The 22,017-nt window shown below is 29.8% G+C and overlaps 1 protein-coding gene and 1 long non-coding RNA gene across 10 annotated transcripts in view; one reads left to right on the forward strand and one right to left on the reverse strand.

Annotated features, from left to right (window-relative positions):
* LOC129954166 (dystrophin, isoforms A/C/F/G/H) overlaps window positions 1-22,017 on the reverse strand; it is a 114,739-nt gene that overhangs the window by 73,260 nt on the left and 19,462 nt on the right. For 6 of the 9 annotated variants that reach the window (XM_056067889.1, XM_056067891.1, XM_056067894.1 and 3 more), the window contains exons 2-15: window positions 20,970-21,124; window positions 17,323-20,919; window positions 16,392-16,544; window positions 13,051-13,212; window positions 11,761-11,889; window positions 11,521-11,697; window positions 10,959-11,461; window positions 10,820-10,904; window positions 6,211-7,110; window positions 5,875-6,125; window positions 4,352-4,516; window positions 4,089-4,296; window positions 610-705; window positions 443-551 (exon numbers count right to left, since the gene is read on the reverse strand). In XM_056067889.1, coding sequence (XP_055923864.1) covers window positions 443-551; window positions 610-705; window positions 4,089-4,296; window positions 4,352-4,516; window positions 5,875-6,125; window positions 6,211-7,110; window positions 10,820-10,904; window positions 10,959-11,461; window positions 11,521-11,697; window positions 11,761-11,889; window positions 13,051-13,212; window positions 16,392-16,544; window positions 17,323-20,919; window positions 20,970-21,124 — 6,690 coding nt within the window. The remainder of the gene's footprint in view (window positions 1-442; window positions 552-609; window positions 706-4,088; window positions 4,297-4,351; window positions 4,517-5,874; window positions 6,126-6,210; window positions 7,111-10,819; window positions 10,905-10,958; window positions 11,462-11,520; window positions 11,698-11,760; window positions 11,890-13,050; window positions 13,213-16,391; window positions 16,545-17,322; window positions 20,920-20,969; window positions 21,125-22,017) is intronic. The other 3 variants (XM_056067897.1, XM_056067895.1, XM_056067896.1) reach the window with 2 other exon arrangements.
* The window catches only part of LOC129954168 (uncharacterized), a 31,084-nt gene continuing 10,088 nt past the window's right edge, over window positions 1,022-22,017 (forward strand). The window contains exons 1-2 of the long non-coding RNA XR_008782652.1: window positions 1,022-1,285; window positions 8,037-8,117. This is a non-coding gene — a long non-coding RNA (uncharacterized LOC129954168). The remainder of the gene's footprint in view (window positions 1,286-8,036; window positions 8,118-22,017) is intronic.

The following is a 22,017-nucleotide window of genomic DNA, read 5'->3' on the forward strand; positions in this document are numbered from 1 at the left end:
CCCTTCACTAGGCCAGTGTATACTATAAGATGCTCCAGAGATATCGTAATTCTAAGAAAAAAGATCAACGTTTCAATTATTTAAGATAACTTTAAAAATACACTATTTGAATCTATAAATGGTTTCATAAATACTTCATTATATCAATTTTAAAGCTGAATTTCAATTACTGAATTATAGTTGGAGCTGAAGACCAAACGTGTTTATCAATTTACTTCAAAAGAACTTGTATTTAAATAAAATACAATTCAGACTATAGTAGCAAAAGCATATGACGGATAAAAAATAATATTGTCTTTTTTAATTAAAAAATTATAATTTGAAACTTCCTACATTCAAATAAAATGAAAAACGTTAATTATTCCTCTTTAACCCGTCCACTCATATACATACCCGAATTTTCAATCAATGACCTAACCTGTTTTTTTTAAGACTAACTTACCTTTATTTTCACTGGCATTTAATTCGTTCTTTCTATCATCTGACCCAATTTTAAGCAAAGTTAGTGAGTCTTCAACACTATTTGCATGATCCATCAGGCTTGCTTTTGTCTAAATGAAATTTTCATTTGGTAGATATAAATAATAAGTAGATATATAAATTATTTACCTTTTCTACCTGCGCCATAAATCTTCGTGTGGAATTGGTTGGTTGTTGAACGTTTTCTAATGTATTTTTTACAAATTTCAAGTCATCACGACGATCCTAGAAAAAGAAAAATGATCATTTAATTTTACTATTTTACTCTAACAAATTATTATTACTTAATTTCTTAATAATGGAAAACTGTTCAGAATTCGTCGAAACTTATTTTGATGAAGGTAGTACGAATATGAAAAAACATTAATTTTTGTATGCTTTCAAAACACAACACTGATACACATGCTATTGAAAAGTTAAAAATAGAATTACTGTATAGTATTTTAGAACTTTTTTGGTTTGTTTACAACTCATGACATTTTCATCTCTAATGATACTGTGAAGAAATAAATGCGTTTTTATATTTAGAAAATAGGGCGGAAGTGTGTACGCACTCTAATTTCTGTTTAAAAAAGTTCAAGTTAAAGAGACAATTATTTTAATTAAACACGTATGTAGAAAGAATTATGCTTTAAAGAAAGCAGAAATCAGAGACAGAAATATTAGTCATAGAGTAATAAAGTTCAAATAAATCCATACCATTTGCCTGGACACAGTATAGATAAAACTTACAAAGTAGTTGTAACGTAACATTAAACTCAAATGTGTAATGCTTTAAAAACTAAAGTTGTACCGTGTTCTCATTGTAAGTATTTATTTGTAAAGTGTACAAAGAATTGCGATACAAATCAACTGCACTGAGCCCTTTAAGCATTGCAAACAAGAAATAATATTAAATAACATGTTACAGCAACAAGAAATTAACAAAAGAAGTAAAACTAAAACCATTACGAAAAATTTAAACTTCTGAACAGTGCAAATCCCCACAAATACTCATATGGTTGTCGGCTCCATGAGCAGAGTTAATACTGAAAAATTTTAGTTATCTTAACTTAACTTCAACTTTTTTTATTTCCTATAAAATTTATTTCCTATAAAATTTATTTCTGAAAAATTTCAATTATCTTGACTTCAACTGTTTTCATTTCATTAAATTTGTCCTAATGACTGGAAAATCAAACAAAATTTACAACTCTTAAAATAATATAGTTTAAATAGTTGTTACAAAAACTTTCTTTTTATTAAAATACGAAAATTAGTGTCACATAAACCATGTTTTTTTTAATATAAATATGACCAGCACATATGACAATTATTTTTATAATTTTGTATTTGTAAGTTTTTTATTCAATTAGCAATAAAAATCGTTTTAGGATTAATCAAAAGTTTATTAAATCTTGAAAACTAAGAAAACTTTGACTTTTGAATTTTCAATTCGATTTTTTTCAAAATTTTACTGAATGACAACAATATTTTTTGAAAGAAAAAAGTAAATTAAAGCCAATATCTCAAAGTTTTGGAAAGATATTTGAGTCGAAAATCAATTTTTACCAACTTTTATTAATTTTTTTTTAGGTTTTTATTTTTTGTAAAAAAAAAACTGTCAATTCGATTTTTTTCAATATTCTTCAGAATGTTTAAAACAAAATTTCTTATAGGATAAATTAGGTTTGAAGAATAAGTCTCAAGTTTTTGAAAAGATTTTTGAGTCGAAATTCAATTTTTCCCAACTTTGAGTAATGTTTTTTTTTAGGTTTTTATTTTTTATAAAAAAAACTGTCAATTAGATTTTTAGCAAAATTTTATCAGATGTCAAAAACATTATTCTTCGTTGCACAAAATTGTTTTGGAGATGAAATTATATTTTAGTCGTAAAATTTTCGATGTGACAAATTTTTTTTTTAAAGTTTTTTTTTTTTGATTTATAAAAAAAACCGTTAAGTGGATTTATTTTTCCAAAAATATACTTGTTTTGTATTACGTTACAATATATAATATAAAATTTAATTCAAGTCTCTAGCGTCATTGGTTCATGAGATATTTAGGGTTAACCAAATTTTTCACGTTTTTTTTAAACTGCTATGGTCGCGAGCGTACGGACGTACGGAAGAACGAACGTACGTACACTCACACGCACAGACATCTTTCTAAAAATCTTTTATTTCGACTCTAGGGTCCTTGAAACGTCGAGAAATGTCAAAATTTTTTGAATTTGACAAATCGGACCCAGTACAATAACTTCCTATGGGAAGTTAATAAAATCTACAAAAAAATAGTACGCAAAATTGGTAAAAATTGATGTTAGGTTCTTAATATCCCGTGAATGTAGAAGATATTATCTTCAAAAATCATACATCCAATTTGTATTTGTTTATATAAAAATAAAAACTTTTAAGAAATGCTACTACAATTGGTAAAAATTGGTTTTCGACAAAAAATCTCGTTAACAAAAATAGATTTTAAAATTAAACTTTTTCATTGCAAAATATTGTTGGTAATTTTAAAATTTTGAAGAATAATTCAACTTACAACTTTTTTTAACGAAACACGAAAAGCTATGGGAAGTTATCAGTGTGGGTCGCATCCCAGCCTCTTTTTTGGATTAGAGACCTGTCACGTCTAAACACATTTATATGGAAACTTTCAGAATCAATTATACTAACAAGTAATAAGTCACGGTTTATATCATAAGAGCAGGCATAAGTAAAAATCATGAAAATTAATTAAAAACAAAAAAAATGAGATGAATTTGTAAGTTTTTTTGTTTATAGTGATTTACAAATTATAATGCTTTCAAATTGAATTTATAGTTTTATTTACAGTTTGGTTAAGTATATTTTTAATGTTATACATATATGTGTATACAACGTTAAATTGATAAAATACAATGAAGCAAACACGAAGACTAATTACATGCGACAATTTGTACTTCATTTGTTTGTAGCATTAGTAAATCTTTACAAATACACTATTTATAATGTTTATCAAATATTATTCGTCCTAATTTTCCCTAAAAATATCGTGTTCGTGGAATGTTCTTTATACCAAAATTATCTTTATATAAAACTAAAAAAGTTGCTTCTTAATACCTAAATGTTTTTAAAATTTGAAAGCAAAGCTTTAAATAGTATTTTTTCGTAACACCACGTTTTAGAAGTGCACAAATATAGTATAAATCTGATCTTAGTTTGCATTTTAAGTCGTCCATAGACGGAATTTCAGTGTAATTATCGGTGTCGGTGCACTGTATTTTGTGTTGTGTTTATTTTGTGCCGGATGGTTAACATGGTTTAAAAACCGAACGAATAAAATTAAAAGCCCTTTAAACGGTTGGTCAGCATAACGAGCAAGAAAAATCATAAGTTTTTGATTTTTGTGTACGTGTGGTTGCCTAGTGTGGTGGAATGTCACACAAGTGTAGTAGTTTCTTTTAGACACTTTAAGTTCGTGATTCGCTTATTCAAAACGGTTGGAACACAAAGCTTTCAAGCAATTGAATTGCTTAATTAAAAAATGTGTGTATCTTTAATTTAATTTAAAAGAAAAAATGTAACATTGATATGGAATTTGGACAATTATTCTGGGGCTTACCAAGTATTGAAACTTACATTTATTTCCAAAGATCTTTTTTCCAAATCTTCCAATGACGACCGATCAAATGGTTTGTCCATCAAATCACTTGTTCTTTTTAACCCTTTGTGTACCAACTCCTTAATGTCGATATCTTTCATACTCCGTGACGAGTTATTAAGATCGGTTATCTCGTTGTTTTCTAAATCTTGTTTATCCTCAGATTCTTCTCGTGAATTTATTGGCCTTTTTAATAAAGAATAATTTAGAATTCTCTGCATAATTAAGTAAATTAACTTACTTCGCTCTTTGTACTTGTTTAAAGTGTTCTCTTAAAATTTGTTGTGTCCTCATGATATCAGAGAGATTTCCTTTTTTTACGTGAGTTTCTAGCGCAAGGGAATCACCTTGCGAAATCAATGCTGCTGCATCCGGAGCAATAGACATTTTTAAATTTTCAATAGCACTATAAAATTATTAACATTAAATTATTTAGTATACAATTTTACGATAAACACATCCTTTTTCCTTGCATCTTTAATATTATCACCTTCACTGTCATATGTTTCAAATTTGATATATCACATTTGATACATTTTTTCAACTTGAATTCTCTATTCATCTCGTGTTAGTCCAATAAAATAAGGCGAAAAAAGGAATGAAAGCTAGTGATCTAGAAATGTCTTTATACCCTTTTGGTATTTTATATAAATTGCTTTAAAAGTCTCATAAGATCTCTAGTCTGCGTCGTAGGGTATGGACCACAAACCATATTTTAAAACACTCAACCGTTTCAGAAATAGATGACAAATAGAGTGCAATGCTGAACAACTATGAAACTAAACTGTGTGGAAAATTTAAGTTCTTTTCTTCTGCACCTAGAGATAACATTTGCGTCATAACTGTTTTTGAATCAAAATGTTTAAAATTGTAGTGGACGTGCTATGTTTTTTTTAAATGTGGGAGTTTAAGGGCTGGAAATGGAGGCCAATGAACTGGAGCCCATCATCTCTCTTAAGAACATTTCTTGCACTTAGGGCCTATACCAAGCTTGTTGTATATGCGTCATGCAATTTATTATTGCAAACCAAATAACAAGCCAATCGCAATTTTGTTTGTACAAAATAATGTTTACACCCTAATTGATGTCGCTTTATCGCTATGACATCGCGCTTTAAGCGCCATTTAGACAGGAATGACGAGCAATTATTTTAGATTTTTCATTCAATTTTGCTTTTGTTTACCTTAATAGAATGCCGACACTGTTTTTCCTGCACTGTTGCACATAAAAACGATATTTCAAATAAACCACTATTATCATTTATATAAAGGATACAACTTCCACAAATAATTATTTAGAAAGTTATTATTCTTTACAATGGATCACATTTGATTCATTTAACTTATTGATGTAATATGAAATGAACATAAGTCAGTACAGCAGTAAATGTTTGGTTCGTTAGGTAAATAAAAAACCAAACCATTTTCATGACTACTAAATAATATTTTTTTTTTTTCACAAAAAAGCACCGGAAGAGGAGAAGTTTTTAAATAAATTTTTACTGTGAAAGTGAATCTGAAATTTGTTTATGCATCGAAACAGATACATGTACTTAGGAGGTACAAAACGAAATAAATATTTTCTAATCAAACACGAACAAAAAATAATAATGGACGCATAGATGACTTAAATCAGACTATGTTGGGACAGTGAAGGTGTTATAAATATTTGTTCGGTTTTTCAGTTTCAGTGCAACACTGAAGTACAGAAACATTCGTGTAACTTTTCTATTATATTGTGTGTACACCATTCAATTTACTTACATGTCACCACCAGAGCATGCATATATTTTTTGCTTCGTCATTTCCAGCTTTTTAATCATATATTTAGCTGTTTTATCAAATGCTTGAACCCTTTGATCCAAGGAATTTGAGTTACCATATTTGGGCAGCATCAGGTTTTCATTACTAGGGAATCTAAATTGTCCATCAAGTTTATTTTCTTCCGTTGTCGATGGGAGCATTTTACTTAGAATTTCATTTGGATTTTTTGTAGGTGGTGTTTTAATACGATTCTAAAAAATAAAAAATTTGTTTTACAAAGAACTGAATATTTGGAAAAACACATGTTTTATCAATTAAAATAGATCTATGCATTACCATAAGACTATACGAATCAATAACTGGTTTCATTTCGAAAGATCTTGGTATATCTTCATCTTCGAAAAACACAAGTGTATCTTGTTCCAAAGGTAGATCTTTTTCATTAAATTTACTGGAATTATCATTCTCATACAAATCAAAGAATTCCCGTTTGTTTTGAAATTGACGATTCTTTTTTTGTTTTCTTGATATAATCGAACCGTCTTCGGTTTCCTCTTCCGAATCCCTTAAAATGTCTCTTTCACTTTCAATTCGTTTACGTTTTTCTTCGAAAGAAATTCTTTGTTTTTCGACTTTTATAATTGGCAATGTTCGATTAGTTCGCATTTCTAAACTTTGTTCTTCAATACATTTGTTTTCCTCGTCTTCAACACGAATGGAAGAATCAGAGTCTTCAGAAAGATCAACAATTTGAACCATTTCCACAAATTCAGGGACAAAAAGATCAACTGTTTCAACAATATTAACCTGGTCGACAATTTCTACGACTCTTGGTTCATTTATATCATAAGCAATATCAATGTTTTGGACAGACATTTTATGGTTACCCTTTTCAGTAACTTCTACAACGGCTACCGATATTGGTTCAGATTTGTTAGACCTATCTTCAATTTGGTCTTCATTTTGGAGTTTATTTTTACGGTTCTTGGATATTTCAGAAAATAAAGAACTTAATTCGGCTAATCTAAATGTTTGTGATGGCAAAAGATCTGGAAGAATTTTCATATCAGTGTTTTCATTGATTTCTTGTGATGTTTCTTGATTCATTGGGATATTAGTTGTGGATTGAGTTCGCGCACGTCTCTGACGAACAGTATCGCTGACAATAACAATTTCGGTTTCATTTTCGTTAATCTGAGAGTCATCAAGTAATCGGTTAGGCCTTGTGAGGGCATCCTGAAGCAAAATCAGATCTTAACTAAGTATCCCATAATGTATGTAGTCAGATGACAAGTAATAAGCTTAATGATATGAAATTGCTTTGAAACTAGCACAAAAAGTGCATTTATAATACAATGACATGTGCACAAATAAAGCGTGATATGTTTATTAGGAAAAAAATTGCCAATCAGTAAAAGCCCCACATCCATTATAAACGTTTTATATTTTTTTGATAGCTTGTGTTTTCCGAATAAACCAATTTAATTAAACCTTACCTCATACCATTCTGTGTAGATTATATTAACACCAGAAATAATTTCGATTGTGTGATTGTTAAATAGATACTAGAACTACAAAAATAGTTAAACACAATAAAAGTATTAAAACAAATAAACCACATATATTTTACCAATACATTATACAAACGTTTACATTCAAAGACAGTGGCGGTGTTTTATTGATGATACACTTTGGATGAGTTTAAAATAACTCAAAAACATAGAATTATAAGCACTTTATTACTAAAAGAAAATGGGTTTCTTCACCCCAAAAGACACAATATGTGCAAAAAAAAATTTAAATCACTATAATTCTGGAACGAGTGAAGGGAAAAAGGTTATGATTTAATGATTGAAGATGCTTTGCATAATTTATTATTTGATTTACCTAAATAGGGTAACGCTCTTCGACCTATAACACATACAAATTTTGAACAACCAAGTTCTAAAGCTAAAAGGTTCCCAAAAGTAGATAAAATTTAAACTAAATCTTAATTTTGAAAATCGAGTGAAATTGTTTTAGCGTACTATCATTCGATCGATTTTTAACAACTAACTTATCATCAGTCAATAAAAAGCTTTGTTCATTGTGTTCTTAATTTTTTTTGTTTTATACATATAAAACATAATTGTTTTTTATTTGCATTTTGTTGATATTTGCAGATTTGCGGTTCTTTGCGATAAACAGATTCCAAATATCGGTTGGGGAAAGACAAATCTGGTGTCGAAGTCTAGTTTGAGCAAGTATAAAGTATTTTTAAAAAACATTTTTTTTTTGTAGAGAAAACATTTAATGAAAAATAATTTTAAATGATTTGTCCGTTCCTCCAATACAAAGTAGAGCTGCAACTTCTCACAAATCAAGTCCTTATACAAGAGTGAAGTTTTGTTTCCTTTAAGCAAAACTACTACTGTTTTTAAGAAATTTTCTTTTGTCGAATTGAAATCACATCAACTTAATCTGACTGAATACAATTCACTCGAAAATTGCAAAAATTAAAATGAATTTCACTTCGTTTTATGTTTGAAAAAAAAAAAAATAATCTCGATATCGAATAAAGTGAATTTCAGAACTCCAATTTAAATTTTGAAAAACATTGATTTTCAAGTTCAAGCCGCTAGTATTTCCGAAGATACATTTTAAAATTATATGAAATGAAACAGAACCATATTTTTACAGCATTAATTTAAAAAAATAGAAAATTAGTTTTAACCTCTATTAACACTTTTTTTTTAAATTATAATTTAAAAAAATTAGTTCTTAATAACAATATTTTACAATAGTAAAAATCTAACAAAGATGTTGGTTAATTAATAAATGAGCGAGTTAGTAAAAGTAAAACTAGCTTAAGAATTAATTATTTTGTAATAAAGGTTGTTTTTTAGACGTGTAGTTTTCAATCTGTTAATACTTTTTCCGAAATTGATCTTTTTTAAAGATATCGCTTGATTTATGCTCAGTTTTCTTTCACATTTCATAATAAATAGACTTACTCCTGGAAAATTCAGCAAATGTACAACAAATAAGTCATCATATTATATTTAGTATATCTTTTTAAAAGGAATTAGAAATATAAGTAGATTTTCTGAATAAAACCTTTTTGAATTTGATTTCGTCTCCGAAAAAATAGCTAATATTTTATACAATTGTTACTGTGGATCCTATTATTTTTGAGATAATGGCAGAAAAATGAGAATTTTATGAAAAAACGGCCCGTACTAGCTCGTTGGTAAAAGTTAAAAATAGACCGTAATGAACAACAATTTTGTAGTGTAAAATTAAAATTGAACGTGTATTTTCCATAAAATAAAAATCAAACCTAGAGAAACAATTGTATGCATAGATATTTACATAAAATCTTTGTTAATTAAACTGAACACTCAAAAAAATTTACAAATTTTATTTAAAAATCGGCGAAAATGAATATACATATGTATCATCAAAACAGCCAAACTCCTTCCTCTTAAAAGTTAACCTCAACTCAGAAATAGTGAAATCTTCCTGAAATCTCACTCAGTTAAATACGAGAAAAAACTCGTAGAAAATTTCAAATAATTTTTCCTCCACCAAAAACATAAATGGGATTCACCGCACTTAATGTTGATATTTTGTTGTTAAACGTTAATGGGCGTATTCACTATTGAAGTGACTATGTAAGTCAACTCATTTTGATTGGCTGAATACAAAATGATTATAACATTTTAGTTGGAATAATATACAAGTTAGTTTTTTGGTGGAAGATATTTTGAACATAGAAACAAAATTAAAGCTCCAAAACACAAACATTTCTTTAATTGTTTACCTATTGTATGTTATGAATATGACAGTTTAGGATTTATTAGCGAAGATGGATATTTTCAAGCTAAAAATCAATGACTGTAGTATCCAAATCATATCTTTATACTGCAACTGTCAGAAATGCATCAACTATGATTAATATAACTCAAAGATCAAAAATTGAAATATGTGATGGGTAGGGAGCCTAAATATTAGATATGCTGATAGTTTTAACGCAAAGTAATAATGGATGCTTGCAATGGTGACCCAAATGGAGAGTACAAGTTTATTCGTGAAGCGTTGTGCCTGGAGAGTGAAATTCAATTCTAAGTGTTCACAGAATTTTCTTTGTAAAAGGGCAGAAAACAACCAGCATATCATAAATGTATGTACATAAATGAAGACCCAAGGATGCTTCATATCATCAGAGTTCCGACCTTTTTTGAAAACGCAGAAAAAACTATCGTCGAAAGGACCAATTCGATTTCTTTATCATGTTTGAATATTGTAATTACTTGTTTATGGTATAGCTATCTTTATCGTCTTCATAGTACACAGCTTCGGTTTTGATGAATTTTAAGATGCTTCATTTACACTTTTCGAAGCAAAGAATGTAATTGAAAAGTCAAAAACGGAAAAGCTGCCGGTGATTTAGAACTGCTCCTAAAGGAGATTTCTTTCTCGAATACTTCTGCGAAATTGTGTACACAATAACGCAGTGGATCGGTAATAACAAAATACTTTATGAAACGCAAGCGGGGTTAGGGCCAAAATACTTTGCTTTGCATAATACTGCGAATAGTTTAAAAGAAGAATGAAGAAACTGTATGCCTTTTTCGTCATAATTATAATAATTATAACAATAATTATAACACATTTCTGAATTTATTTCAATTTTTAAAAATAATAGGAATGCACTAAATTACATACGTAATTGACGAATAAGATGCCAACATAATATTTTAAGATAAAAGATTTAATGGTGTTCTTTCAAACCATAAATAAATGATATATTTAGTAACAAAACTTATTTCAGTCTATGTACATATAATTGTACATACATATGCTTTCTAAAAACAAATATACACGAACACTAAAATGGTGGTAAGCAAAATGATATATACAAGAATAGTTCCTACGTATGTTTAAATAATAAAAAATAACTTACTGCAATGATACTAGTCACTTGTCGATGTAATACTTCGATTTCGGAATTGGATACATTCATTTCTTTCAAGTCTTTTCGCATTTTCCTAAAATTAAACTTTTTTAAATGGACTCTTAAATTAAATACAAACAAACATTACTTTAATGTTTCAACAGAAATATTGTCAAGATTATGTAAAGTTGATTTCATTTCTGAAAGCGTACTCATGATATCATTGTTAGATAGTTTAAAGTATTCTTCTTTTAGGTCATCAATCTTATGCCTTACATCCTCAAGATATATTTGGTCACATGATTTCTTGTATTCGTTATAAATATCGTCACATTTAAGCAAAATTTCTTCCAAATATTGGAATTTCTTTTTCCTCTCCATTGGTTCTTGTATTGATTCAATATTTCGTAAAGTGTCAGTCGCAATTTTAAAACAATCATTAAGTTGGCGAGTTAATTTTAAAAGCCCTTCAAGAAAAAGTTTAGATTGTGTGACATTTTCTCCGAGAGCATTGTATAGATGTTTGAGAGCATCAATCCTTTGCGTGAGTTGTTTTGGAGATTTAGTGAACTTGTCTTCGCAAACTTTGCGGCCAGTTTTGATTGTATGCTCAATTTCCCCTTTTATTTCAGAAAGGGTGCGATATATTTTCTAATAAATATAAAATATTTGTTTTTTAATTGTTTAAACTAATAATTAATAACTATTACCAAGCAGTTTTGATATTGTGATTGAACCGTTGACGGACCGGCAGTAACGACATCCAATACTAACGTCGAACGTTCAACATTGCGCAATTCAGCAACTGCTCGACTCAAACGATGTTCATAAGCTGGCTGTGGAGCTGTGCACTTTTTCAGTTTTATCTGACATGCTTTGAAGCGGGCCTTCAATTAAAAGAAATATTTAATTAAGTTATATTTATGGTTTTGGATTATTATTAGTATCACCTCGAGGAGATTTAGCTGGTCCTGAAGACGATTTGCTGCTTCTATTTTTTTATTTCTTGTATGGGTTATAATTAACTCTCGGACTTCTGTGAAGTTCTTTTCGTTTTTTTCAAATTCCTTTACGAGACGCTTTAAATTTGAAATTATTATTTATTTTTATAAAATAACAAAAGGCTTTTAAACATAAAATTATAAAGGGTTTTCCAATAAGATGTTTTATTTTGATATTTGAAGAAATTATTATTTTTGAAGAGAAATCAAAAGATGTTAATTTCATTGTAAAAAGAAAGGTATGCTGCCACGGATAAGTTTTCATCAGCTTACTGTATTCATACAATTTTGGATGACCATTTCGAACACTCACGAATTCCCTTAAGGGGTTAATTCATTTGTTTTTCACGCGGTCCCAAAAACACAAAGTCAATAATCTCGATAGCCAATTTAAATCACCTTTTCGAGTAATATCACGTTCAAGAAACTTTTCTTGTAAATTTTTTTTAGTGATTTTTAAAAGTTTCATGCGTCGTTGAAAATTGTATCGTTTTACTTTTAGTAATGGTGTAATGGTTTTTACTTGTCAAATATCAAAAGAAAAAAGCTCAAAAAGTAAAAAAGGTGCCCAAGCGTCATATTAGAAAACTCTTTTTATATATAATATAAGCAAAAGTAGCTAAAATATCTACAAATTTATCTTAAATATGTGATTGTAAGTAAAATGTTTTTTTTTTTTTTTTGTTTTCTTCATATTATTTATTATTATCTGATTAACTTTTGAAGCGCACTACCATAGTTTGTTTCGTAGACCTCGAAAACATAAAGTTTTTTAAGCAAAATAAAACTATGTTTTTTAGACTTTTAAGTTATAACTAATTTTAATTTGGAAATATGACATAATGACATAGTTTAAAAAAAAAAGAGAATTGTATTATCTTTTTGAAACAAACAATATAATTAGGGGCGTAGTTTTTTAATTAAATACAACATTTGTTTTGGTTATTGTACTTGAAAGCTATTTCCGACAATGCTTTTTATTGCCAAATTCATTGAGTTTCATATATCAAAATCGGGCAGACATTTTGGAAACTATGAATTTTTGAAAGGTTTTTTTTCAGAAGTGATTAGTACGTATTACTTTTTATAATATTTCATAACTCTATAATAATTATTATAATAATAATTATTATTATATACATAATTAGTAAAAACAATACATTTTACTTACAATAGCTAATTTAAGATGAGTGCAAGCATTTAACCACTCTTGCTCGTCAATGTGCATGTATAATATACCTGAAAATCTTCTGGTAAGTCTTCTACTGTGACATCATTCTCTAAATGTTCACTTAAGATTTCATCTACCCTTGTAAGCCAGCAGTCTAGTTGTATTACACACTTTTCTGATTTTTCAGCTTCGGAAACTTCTCGTTCTAACAACTCAGTGCGTTGCTTTGCCTACAAATTAAAAATGTGTTTTTTTTTTTAAATTAAAAATGATTTTTGAGCAAGTAAAAATGTTTTTTTTCAAGCACTAGCTGAATTGAATAGGCTGTGGTGATTTTCGATAGATGACGATAAAAATAAACAAATTGGATATATGTAAGGTGATAGTCCGGTTGATAGCCAAAAAGCTGTCATAACAAAAATGTGATAGTCATAATTATAATTATCCAACATATATGTTGTTTATGAATAGAGCAGACACTTACACAAACGACTCTTGCGGCAGTATTCAAGGACTCTGTTTAAAAATAGTACTTATTTTTTGAAACTTAAAAACTTCTCTGTGAACAATTTTTTTTTTTAAATCGTTAGAGCGTTTTTTTATAATTATTTTACATATAATTTTTCAATTTTGATTTTAAAACATTTCTAAAAGGCAGTTACATTTTTAAAAATTATTAATATACATACATTTTCTTACAAAAATAATGACCAATTTTCGAGATATTGAATTTTGAAAATACGAACAAAATTAAATATGCAAATTGACTAAGGAAATTTTTGTGTTTTTTACACCAATTATAAACGAGAAGAAAGAATCTTTATACATTGTAGCTTGTTTTCAAATATACTTTCTTCAGGGTAGCTGTTAATCATGATACAAAAACAAATCTTAATAACGTTTTTCTGAATAACTTTTTAACTGCACATTTTTATTTTGTAGATCGATCTTTAAAATTAATAAAAATGGACAATTGGGATGAGGAAACTCGCATCTGGGTTATGCATGCATCGCTAAAACACATTAGCGTGAATAAATCATGTCCAAAGAGTTTCGTTTGGCTGCACTCTTCTTAGTCGATGGATAATAATGAGGTTGTTTTAATAGTTTTGCGATCGTGGGACAGTTGGCCGAGGAAGTTATCACAGATTAATTACTACATTTACTGCAGTAACTAAAGCCATACAACACTGCAAGAGTTTTCACAAGAAATTTGTCGGCACGTTTGGGTATCAGGAGGCAAGCGTTGCAAACAATAATGAGTAAGGATTTCAACCTATTGCCCTACAAGATACAAGAGGTACGCTCGCTTGGAATTTTGTTAAAAGCTACTGCTAATGGTAGACCAAACCATTTCAAGTAGTCTTTTTATGGTGACCATTATTTAAAACCCTGTAGGATTTTATTACTCTGAACTCCCCTGGAAGAGAATTACTATCAATACGGTCCGGTTTCAACAAGATGGCGCAAGTTCGCATGTCAACAGACCAGGAGAATTGGAACGGAAATTTCTTAATAGACTTTTTTCAAGAAACTTTTAATTCTGTTGGCCCCTGGTCTCCAGACCACCTGATTTGTGGGGTTGCAAACAAACAGTTAGCAAAAGAAAACTGAATACTATGAAGGCCCTAAAGGAATCAATTATACAAATAATTTAAGCAATCCCAAGGTTATCACTCGTCAATTATTTTTAAAACGTGCGTGGAGGCCATTTAAACAATAACATTTTTGGGGGGCATGCCATGAATAATTCAACATCTGTATTTGTGTGTAATTAATACAAATGTCAAAAGGCTAGAATAAATAATATCGCTAACAAGGTTGGCCGTATCCCTTCATTGTGGACCCAAGTATATAGATATTCCTTTAAAACGGAAAGTTTTCAAAGCAACGAATGGGGCAAAATTAAATCGATAAGATTTATAAAATAAAAAATATCAGAAATAAGCAAATTACAAAGTGACTCAACAACAACAACGACTATCATCAGTCAAACAAAGAAGCTGCATTCACCTCCGAGTACATAGACTTTGTAATATCCCAATAAAACCTAAAGATTTTAACGAAAAATATCAGCGCATTTTGGAAACAATCGTGTACAGCTTGTTTGTTTCTCCCAATTACTTTCTCAGCATAAGCCATTTTCTGGATTGGCCGAGGGACTTATTTGGGATGGTGATGTCTCGCATGGCTTTTGTACAACTATTTCGACTTCATAACTTCCATTAGCCAAACCTTTAGTTATTTCGAAAGAGACATTCACAAAAACAAAATCTTCAACTGAGTTTTTTTTTTTAATTTTGTATTTACTTCATGCATACATTTTTTGGCTAACTATTTCAAAGCTAAATGCTCTTCCTAAAGATTTTCTTTACAAGTGCTTAAGTTAGCATTACGATTTAGGAAATATATTCATCAATTGTGTTTGAATCAATGAAGTAACAACGTTTCAATTGTTATGTTTCAAACTAACTGAATTTTTGAAATTCATCTATTCTAATTGTATTTTTTTTTTGAAGTGAAAACAAAAATGTTTTGTAAATCATGCTTTAATTTTGTCAAAAACATCACACGTTCATCATAGAAAACTGATCAATTGTCAACTATTGTAAGTCTAGTGTGCATTAAAATTGGTTTGCTTCCGATGCAACATTTCATTAATTTCTGCACTTTGATTTAATTTTGTTAATTCTAACAACTTCTATGATATTTTTTTAAAATAAAAATATTTTTTTTTGCATTTATAAATAATTGGAAAATTCTTTTACAGGAAAAGAACAAAACAGCATTTGCATTCAGCTCAAAGTTTCACAATGCATGTTTGGTCGCAAAAAATGTGTTTTTTTTTTATATGAAAACACTCGAATTTAATATGAATATTAGTTTTTAATAAAAATAAATTTTCATTTAGGTTAACCGTTGTTATTCCTCTTATTCAAAGAAACCTCACTAAAATATGACAGTTTAAATTAGCGAACAATTTTAAAATTCGCGAACAATTTTAAAATTTGGTTTCATATCACTTACATTTCTTAATAATGCTTCCTTCTCATATTCTATAAATATTTACAAAAGAACTTTTATAAGTTCTTCAACGCAATTTTTTTTATGATCCTCAAAATTTCAAATTTGGGTATGCATTTCGAGTTAAAAATACATCCCACTTCTTTACAAAGTATAATTACATAAAATTCTGAAGTAGAACAAGTTTTATTTCTTGCCTAAATGTTTTCAATCTAACAATAGCAGTTCTAGTATTAGTTAGCTTAATCGAATCGCTGATAATGGTTACTTGCCGATATCGAAGTCAAAACCGAAAAAATGACCTGAACTTCTTTATATTATATTATATTAACTTAAAAAAAAGGTGTTAGTAATACAAATAAACTAAACCTTTAAAAACTTTTACCTTTTGCTGTAGTTGATTCCAACGCTCAAGTGTAGAATTCACTTCTTCTTTAATATCAATAGTCATAAACTCGTTATGTATTAAGTCAGCACCGATTTCTTGAATTTTTTCAAGCCAATCATCTGAATGGCTTCGCAAATTGTTTTCCAGGTCCTTACCAAAAATAAAATTAACGATGAAAACAGTACACGAAAACAGAAAACATTTTAATTGCTAAAACTAGGCAATAGTTTATAAAATAAATAAATAATAGACATAACATTGTTTAGAAAAGGGTGGATTGTAAAACAAGAAACAGAAAACATCTGTTTTGCAATTAAGGTATATTATTATGAGGTAAAATTTTTCTAAAGAACAGTATGTCTTCAAAATGTCGTTTGTTTGAAACAGGTGCTACCACTGGGTCCGAAAAAAGTGAACTTTTAAAGCACTAGTTTTATTAAGTAATATTTACTTTTGGATTAATATTTCGGTATTCTAGGGGGAATATTATTTGAAAATGTAAATTAGAACAAATAATTACAATTCTACTTTTTTGTGCAAAAACCAATTGAAACCTCAGTGTATTCACAAACCTAATACATTGATATAATGTAGTAAATCATAAATTTGGTAAGAAATACTAAATAATACAGTGTGTCTGATAATGAATGGTCCAAACTTAGCACGGTAAAAGTTCAGGTACTGATAAAACAGAATTTGATAAATTATCTATTCTGCACCTTAACGGTTTTTGAAAGCTATTGAAGTTAAAGAAAACAACCAAAATATTGGAAATAAAAAACCAACATTAAGTCATGCAAAATGTTGACAGGGTAGACACTACTTTACCTTAATATATTTAGTTTGGATCATTCTTCATCGGACACCCTGTATAGATAAATAAGAATAATAAAATTAGTTCAAACACTCTCACACTTGTTAAGCTTACATCCAATTCTTCAATTATTTCTTCGGCATCTGCATTTTCAGGAGTCTGTCCAATTTTTTTTTCTAATTTGTCCAAATATCCAGTTTCCGAAACTATAAACTTTTTAAACTCACCTAACTGACTTGAGATATGTTCAAGAAGTGCAGTACTTTTATAAACCAAAGATGTTACTTCTGTCCACCTAGAATTTAAACGTGTGAACTTTATTGCTAGATTCGCATACTTCGAATCAGATCCTTTTTGTGCAGGGAATAATTCATCAATTTGTAACAAAATATCCCCGCCTTTCTCGTTCAAATCTCGAAAATTAATTGTTTCTCGCTCACATGCTTCCTTTAAAATTTGATATTTTGATTTTATTTGGAAAAGTTCATTGGAATTGGCTATTTCTGATATTTTGTTTTTCGGAGTATTCATTTCCAAGTCGTTCAACCATAAATCAGTTTGGTGAATTCTTTGCAATATTTCTTCAATTCTTGTAATAATTTGATGCCTTCTCTTGCAGTTTTTTTGATACAAATCAAGCACCTTGTTGTACAATTCATTTAATTTGGCTATATCTGAAATAATACTTTCTCTAAAGTCCTCTTCTGCATCTTTAATGAGAATTTCACTGAAGTTTTTTGCACTTATAACGTCAATTTCAATTTTTCGCAACTCCATTGCATATTGATCATAGGAGTCACCATTACCATATTTGGGCATAACACTTTCCCCAAGTTGACAAACATCATCTTTTTCTAAGCTTACTTTGAGTTCATTAAGCACAGAAGAAATTGTTTTATATTCGACTCGAAAATGATTGAGGTTTTCAATAAATATGTTTTGCTTAATAATTCGTTCGTTAATTATATTCGGAATTTTTAACCAATTTTCTTCGAAATTATTGGTTATTAAATTTTCGTTTTTCTGCCGAATGTGTTCAAATATTGTGTGAAAATTCTTAGCAATATCTTTTAAAGCATTCAATTCTTTTAGATTTTGATTCATTTTGTCTAAATCTGAAGCAATTGCTTGTGCATTTTCAACTTCATCGACAAATTTATTGAGTTCTTGGATTTTTTCGGATACATTTTCTTTGGGGCCACCTTTTTCTTCAATTAAAGCAGATATTGCTCTTTTCATATCCTCCCAACTTTCATAGAATAATTGGAAATCTCTTTTCCATTCAATGAAGTGGTCATCTAATTGAAATGTTATTTTTTGGGAAGCAGCTATTTCTGATGACAACGATTCCATATCTCTTAAACGGTTTTCTAAATCATTTTTACTAGCAGTTTTGGAATGCTGTTTATACCAATCTCTAGAATCTGCTAAGACAAGTTTAAGTCCTGTTAAACTATTATAGAACTTTTCTTTTTGAAAAATTTGTTCATTGGTGCTGATAAGATTCTTAACTTTAGACAAAAGTGAACTCAATCGGTTGTTTATGTTTTCCAAGTCGGTTACCTTTTGTTTAAGGTTTTGGCTGTGACATTCATTTTGACAAACTTCTAAGAGATCTTCGAGTTCTAAGATAGAGTTCTTTTTTGCTTCTAATTCTTTTTCAATTGAATTAAGAGATTCAATTTGGTAACGTATACTGCGGCGTTGTATGTTGTTAATTTTGTCTTCACAATTATCAAAGAAACTTAAAATTTCCAAAATCTGCTCCTCTAAGAAATGCAAATTTTTTTCATCATTTGATTTTCGTTTTCTATTGGTTTGTAATTCTAAATCATTTGTCTTTTCGTCTTCATCTGGCTCTTTTAAACTTTCTTCGCCAAATTTAATAACAGTTTGAAAATCAGTCCAACCTTCAGGCTTCTGAACATTATTGTCTTTAGTATTTAAAGAAAACTGGAAGCCCATCGATTCAATACGATTCGATTGTACTTCAAGAATTTGCCGTAAAGCTTCAAGGCGGTCCTCGATGTGCTCCATCTGTTCTAAGACTTTACTTCTGGTGTCATCATCTTCATGCATAGGTGATTGAATCATGTGTCTCAAATCAACTAAGTACCTTTCTAGTTCTAACAAATCTTGTTCGCAGTATTTTAAGTCGTTCATTCGTCTAGTAACGCTTCCTAATTCTGTGAGCTCTTTCCCTTCCATGGCCTTCAAATCCTTTTCTCTGGCATCTATCCACTTGTAAATTACTTTATATTGATGAAGTTTTTCGTTTTGCATTTCGCTCCACTTAATAACATGCGACCACCGTTCGCCTAAGGCCGATAATTTGTCTTCCAAGTCGTTAAAATTCCCAGATTCATCATTTACAATAACAACCATATTACTAACACTATCGACGAGACACTGTTGAGATTTTAAATCATCTTTCAACACAGCTAATTCGACTAGTTGCGATTCCACATCTTTTAATTCTGGCCCGATGTTTGACATATGTGATATTCTATCCTCAACACTTGTTAAAAAACTACGCAATTTTTCAATTTGTTGTTTTTGAAACTGGGCTAAGCGATAGTGAATTTTTGATTGAACATCTAATGCTCGAAGACGAAGAGTTTCCCATCGTTCATTCAGCAAAACCATTTGTTGACGGATTTCATGCTGATCTTCTAACGTCAGACCAGCTGTTTTTTGAGCTTCATGTATCAGATTCGCTCCTTCCTCTAAAGCTTCACCTACATAATGTTGATGTTCGATAAGTTTAAGCATAAAATGTTCATTATCATGGAAATGGGCTTTCGCAGTAATAAAGTCTTCGGGTTCTGGAATTTCTCTTGAGAGAACTTCTTCATCTTCAAGGAGAAGTCCTAATACGGTTTCTAGAGCTACCTGATAAGTTGTTATCTCTATAGAAGCATTTGTTGCTGTAGACAGGGTGGAGAGGGGACGCGAATTGCTATTAAATTGCAGAAATTCCAAGCTCAATCTTTGCTGGGGACTTTTACTACCAGAAGGTTTACATAAATCGAGAACTTCACAAGCTTCTTTAGACGCTTCCAAAGGAATCTCATCGAGGTCAGTGACATTCCCAGCATGAATGTTTTCAAGAGATATGCTGGCGTGAGCTTCTTTTGCAGTTTCATCAAATATGAAGACTTGACCACTGCTATCACATCGTTGCAAGGCCTTCTTAGATTCTATAGCATGGTATAAGCACATAACGTACATTTGTATGGACTTGTTATCGGGCTTTTTTGTATGTACGTCTTCTGGATCAAGAAGTTGTTCAATATTAAAATATTTAAATGCTAATTCAAAAGCCGATGCAAGTCTAGCTAAAGGATGTTTTTCAAATACTGCACTCAGATCCAGATCAGGTAAATTGGCATTGATGATGTGTAGAAAAGCTTTGCCATCTGACCAACTAGTTGAAAAATCGTTAATGGCCACTCCATAGGGTTCTGTAAACTGTCGTGCCCATGCTAGTAAAGATTTTTCCACGCCACTGCTCGAATGAGACTTTACAATGCTTTTACCATTGAACTCGAGTGCAATCAGCCAAATAAGCCCCAGTGTTAGTTTTGGGTTTCCCGCTGCAATATCATCACTCGATATATTAACCAGTTTTACTCCCTGTTCTTGAATTAGTTGGATTACTTTATTTAAATTGTTAATATGGTGAACTCGCATACGTCCTTTCTCAGGTTTCTAAAAAGAGAATATCAAATAATTTTCTTAAAAAAATTAAATTTACTTACGATATGTGATTTTGTTAAAATGCAGAGCAGTTCCAATAATTTGTGACCATCTCGTAAGTCCATAAAAAGATCGTTTACCAAGGGATATTGTGTTTTTACCAGGTGTGAATTTATCCATTTTGTAAACGTTTTCTTTTGAATATCTTGTCTTTCGTCTGCAAATTAAATAAAAAAAATAAATTTTAATAAATAAAAGCTTCTATCAATGTAATTAATGTGCCGGCTTAAATCAAAACAAATGTTTTTATTCGCTGAACTATGCAACAAGCAAGCAATTGGCAAAATTGTCAAGAAATCTGAAGAGACTGGATTGGTTACAGATATTTGCTCGTATCACTGAAAATATCGTGTTTTTTTATGAAATCTGTTTGTTAATATAAAATTTTGAGTCTAAAATTGATGAACCGAACTTTAGTAATTTTGAAGGAAAAAACAACAATTTTTCAAAAACGATTATTTATATTTGTACACCTTTTTTTAATTTTTCCTTGAATCTGACAGCTAAAGTTTTTTTTTCACGGGTACTGCCTCTTGCGGCGAATTGACAAATCTTTCAAGAGTAATTCTTTTCATGAAAAGTGCTTTCTCAAATTACCCATTCGGATTCGGCTTTAAACTGTAGATCCCCTCCATTCCTGAATACATTACTCGCACACAGGAATGGTTGCAAGTTGTAAGTCTGGGTCTGGTTCTCAACAGACTGTTGCGTTACCTTATTTATTTATTTTAATTTTATTTTTTTGTTTAATTAATTTAAGATCCTACTGTAAATCACGACAAAATATTTATTATTCTGACTTCTTTAACTCCACAGTTTATGTGTTTTTATAGTTTGGATTAGTTACGTGATTCCTGGGATTAAAGAAATTAAAAGGAGGCGACCGTCAGATCACTTAGCTCATCCTCTCAATGGATCTAATATCTCTTACCTATCAGAGTTTGGGCCGAAGACGTTTAAACCGGGGCAATTCCGGTGCGTTTTTTTCACCAAGACTTAGCCCATCCAGTTAATGGCTGAAACTAGTGCCAAACAATAGAGCTCGACGAG

Source organism: Eupeodes corollae, chromosome 1 (assembly GCF_945859685.1).
Source record: "Eupeodes corollae chromosome 1, idEupCoro1.1, whole genome shotgun sequence".
In the NCBI taxonomy this organism is placed as follows: domain Eukaryota; kingdom Metazoa; phylum Arthropoda; class Insecta; order Diptera; family Syrphidae; genus Eupeodes; species Eupeodes corollae.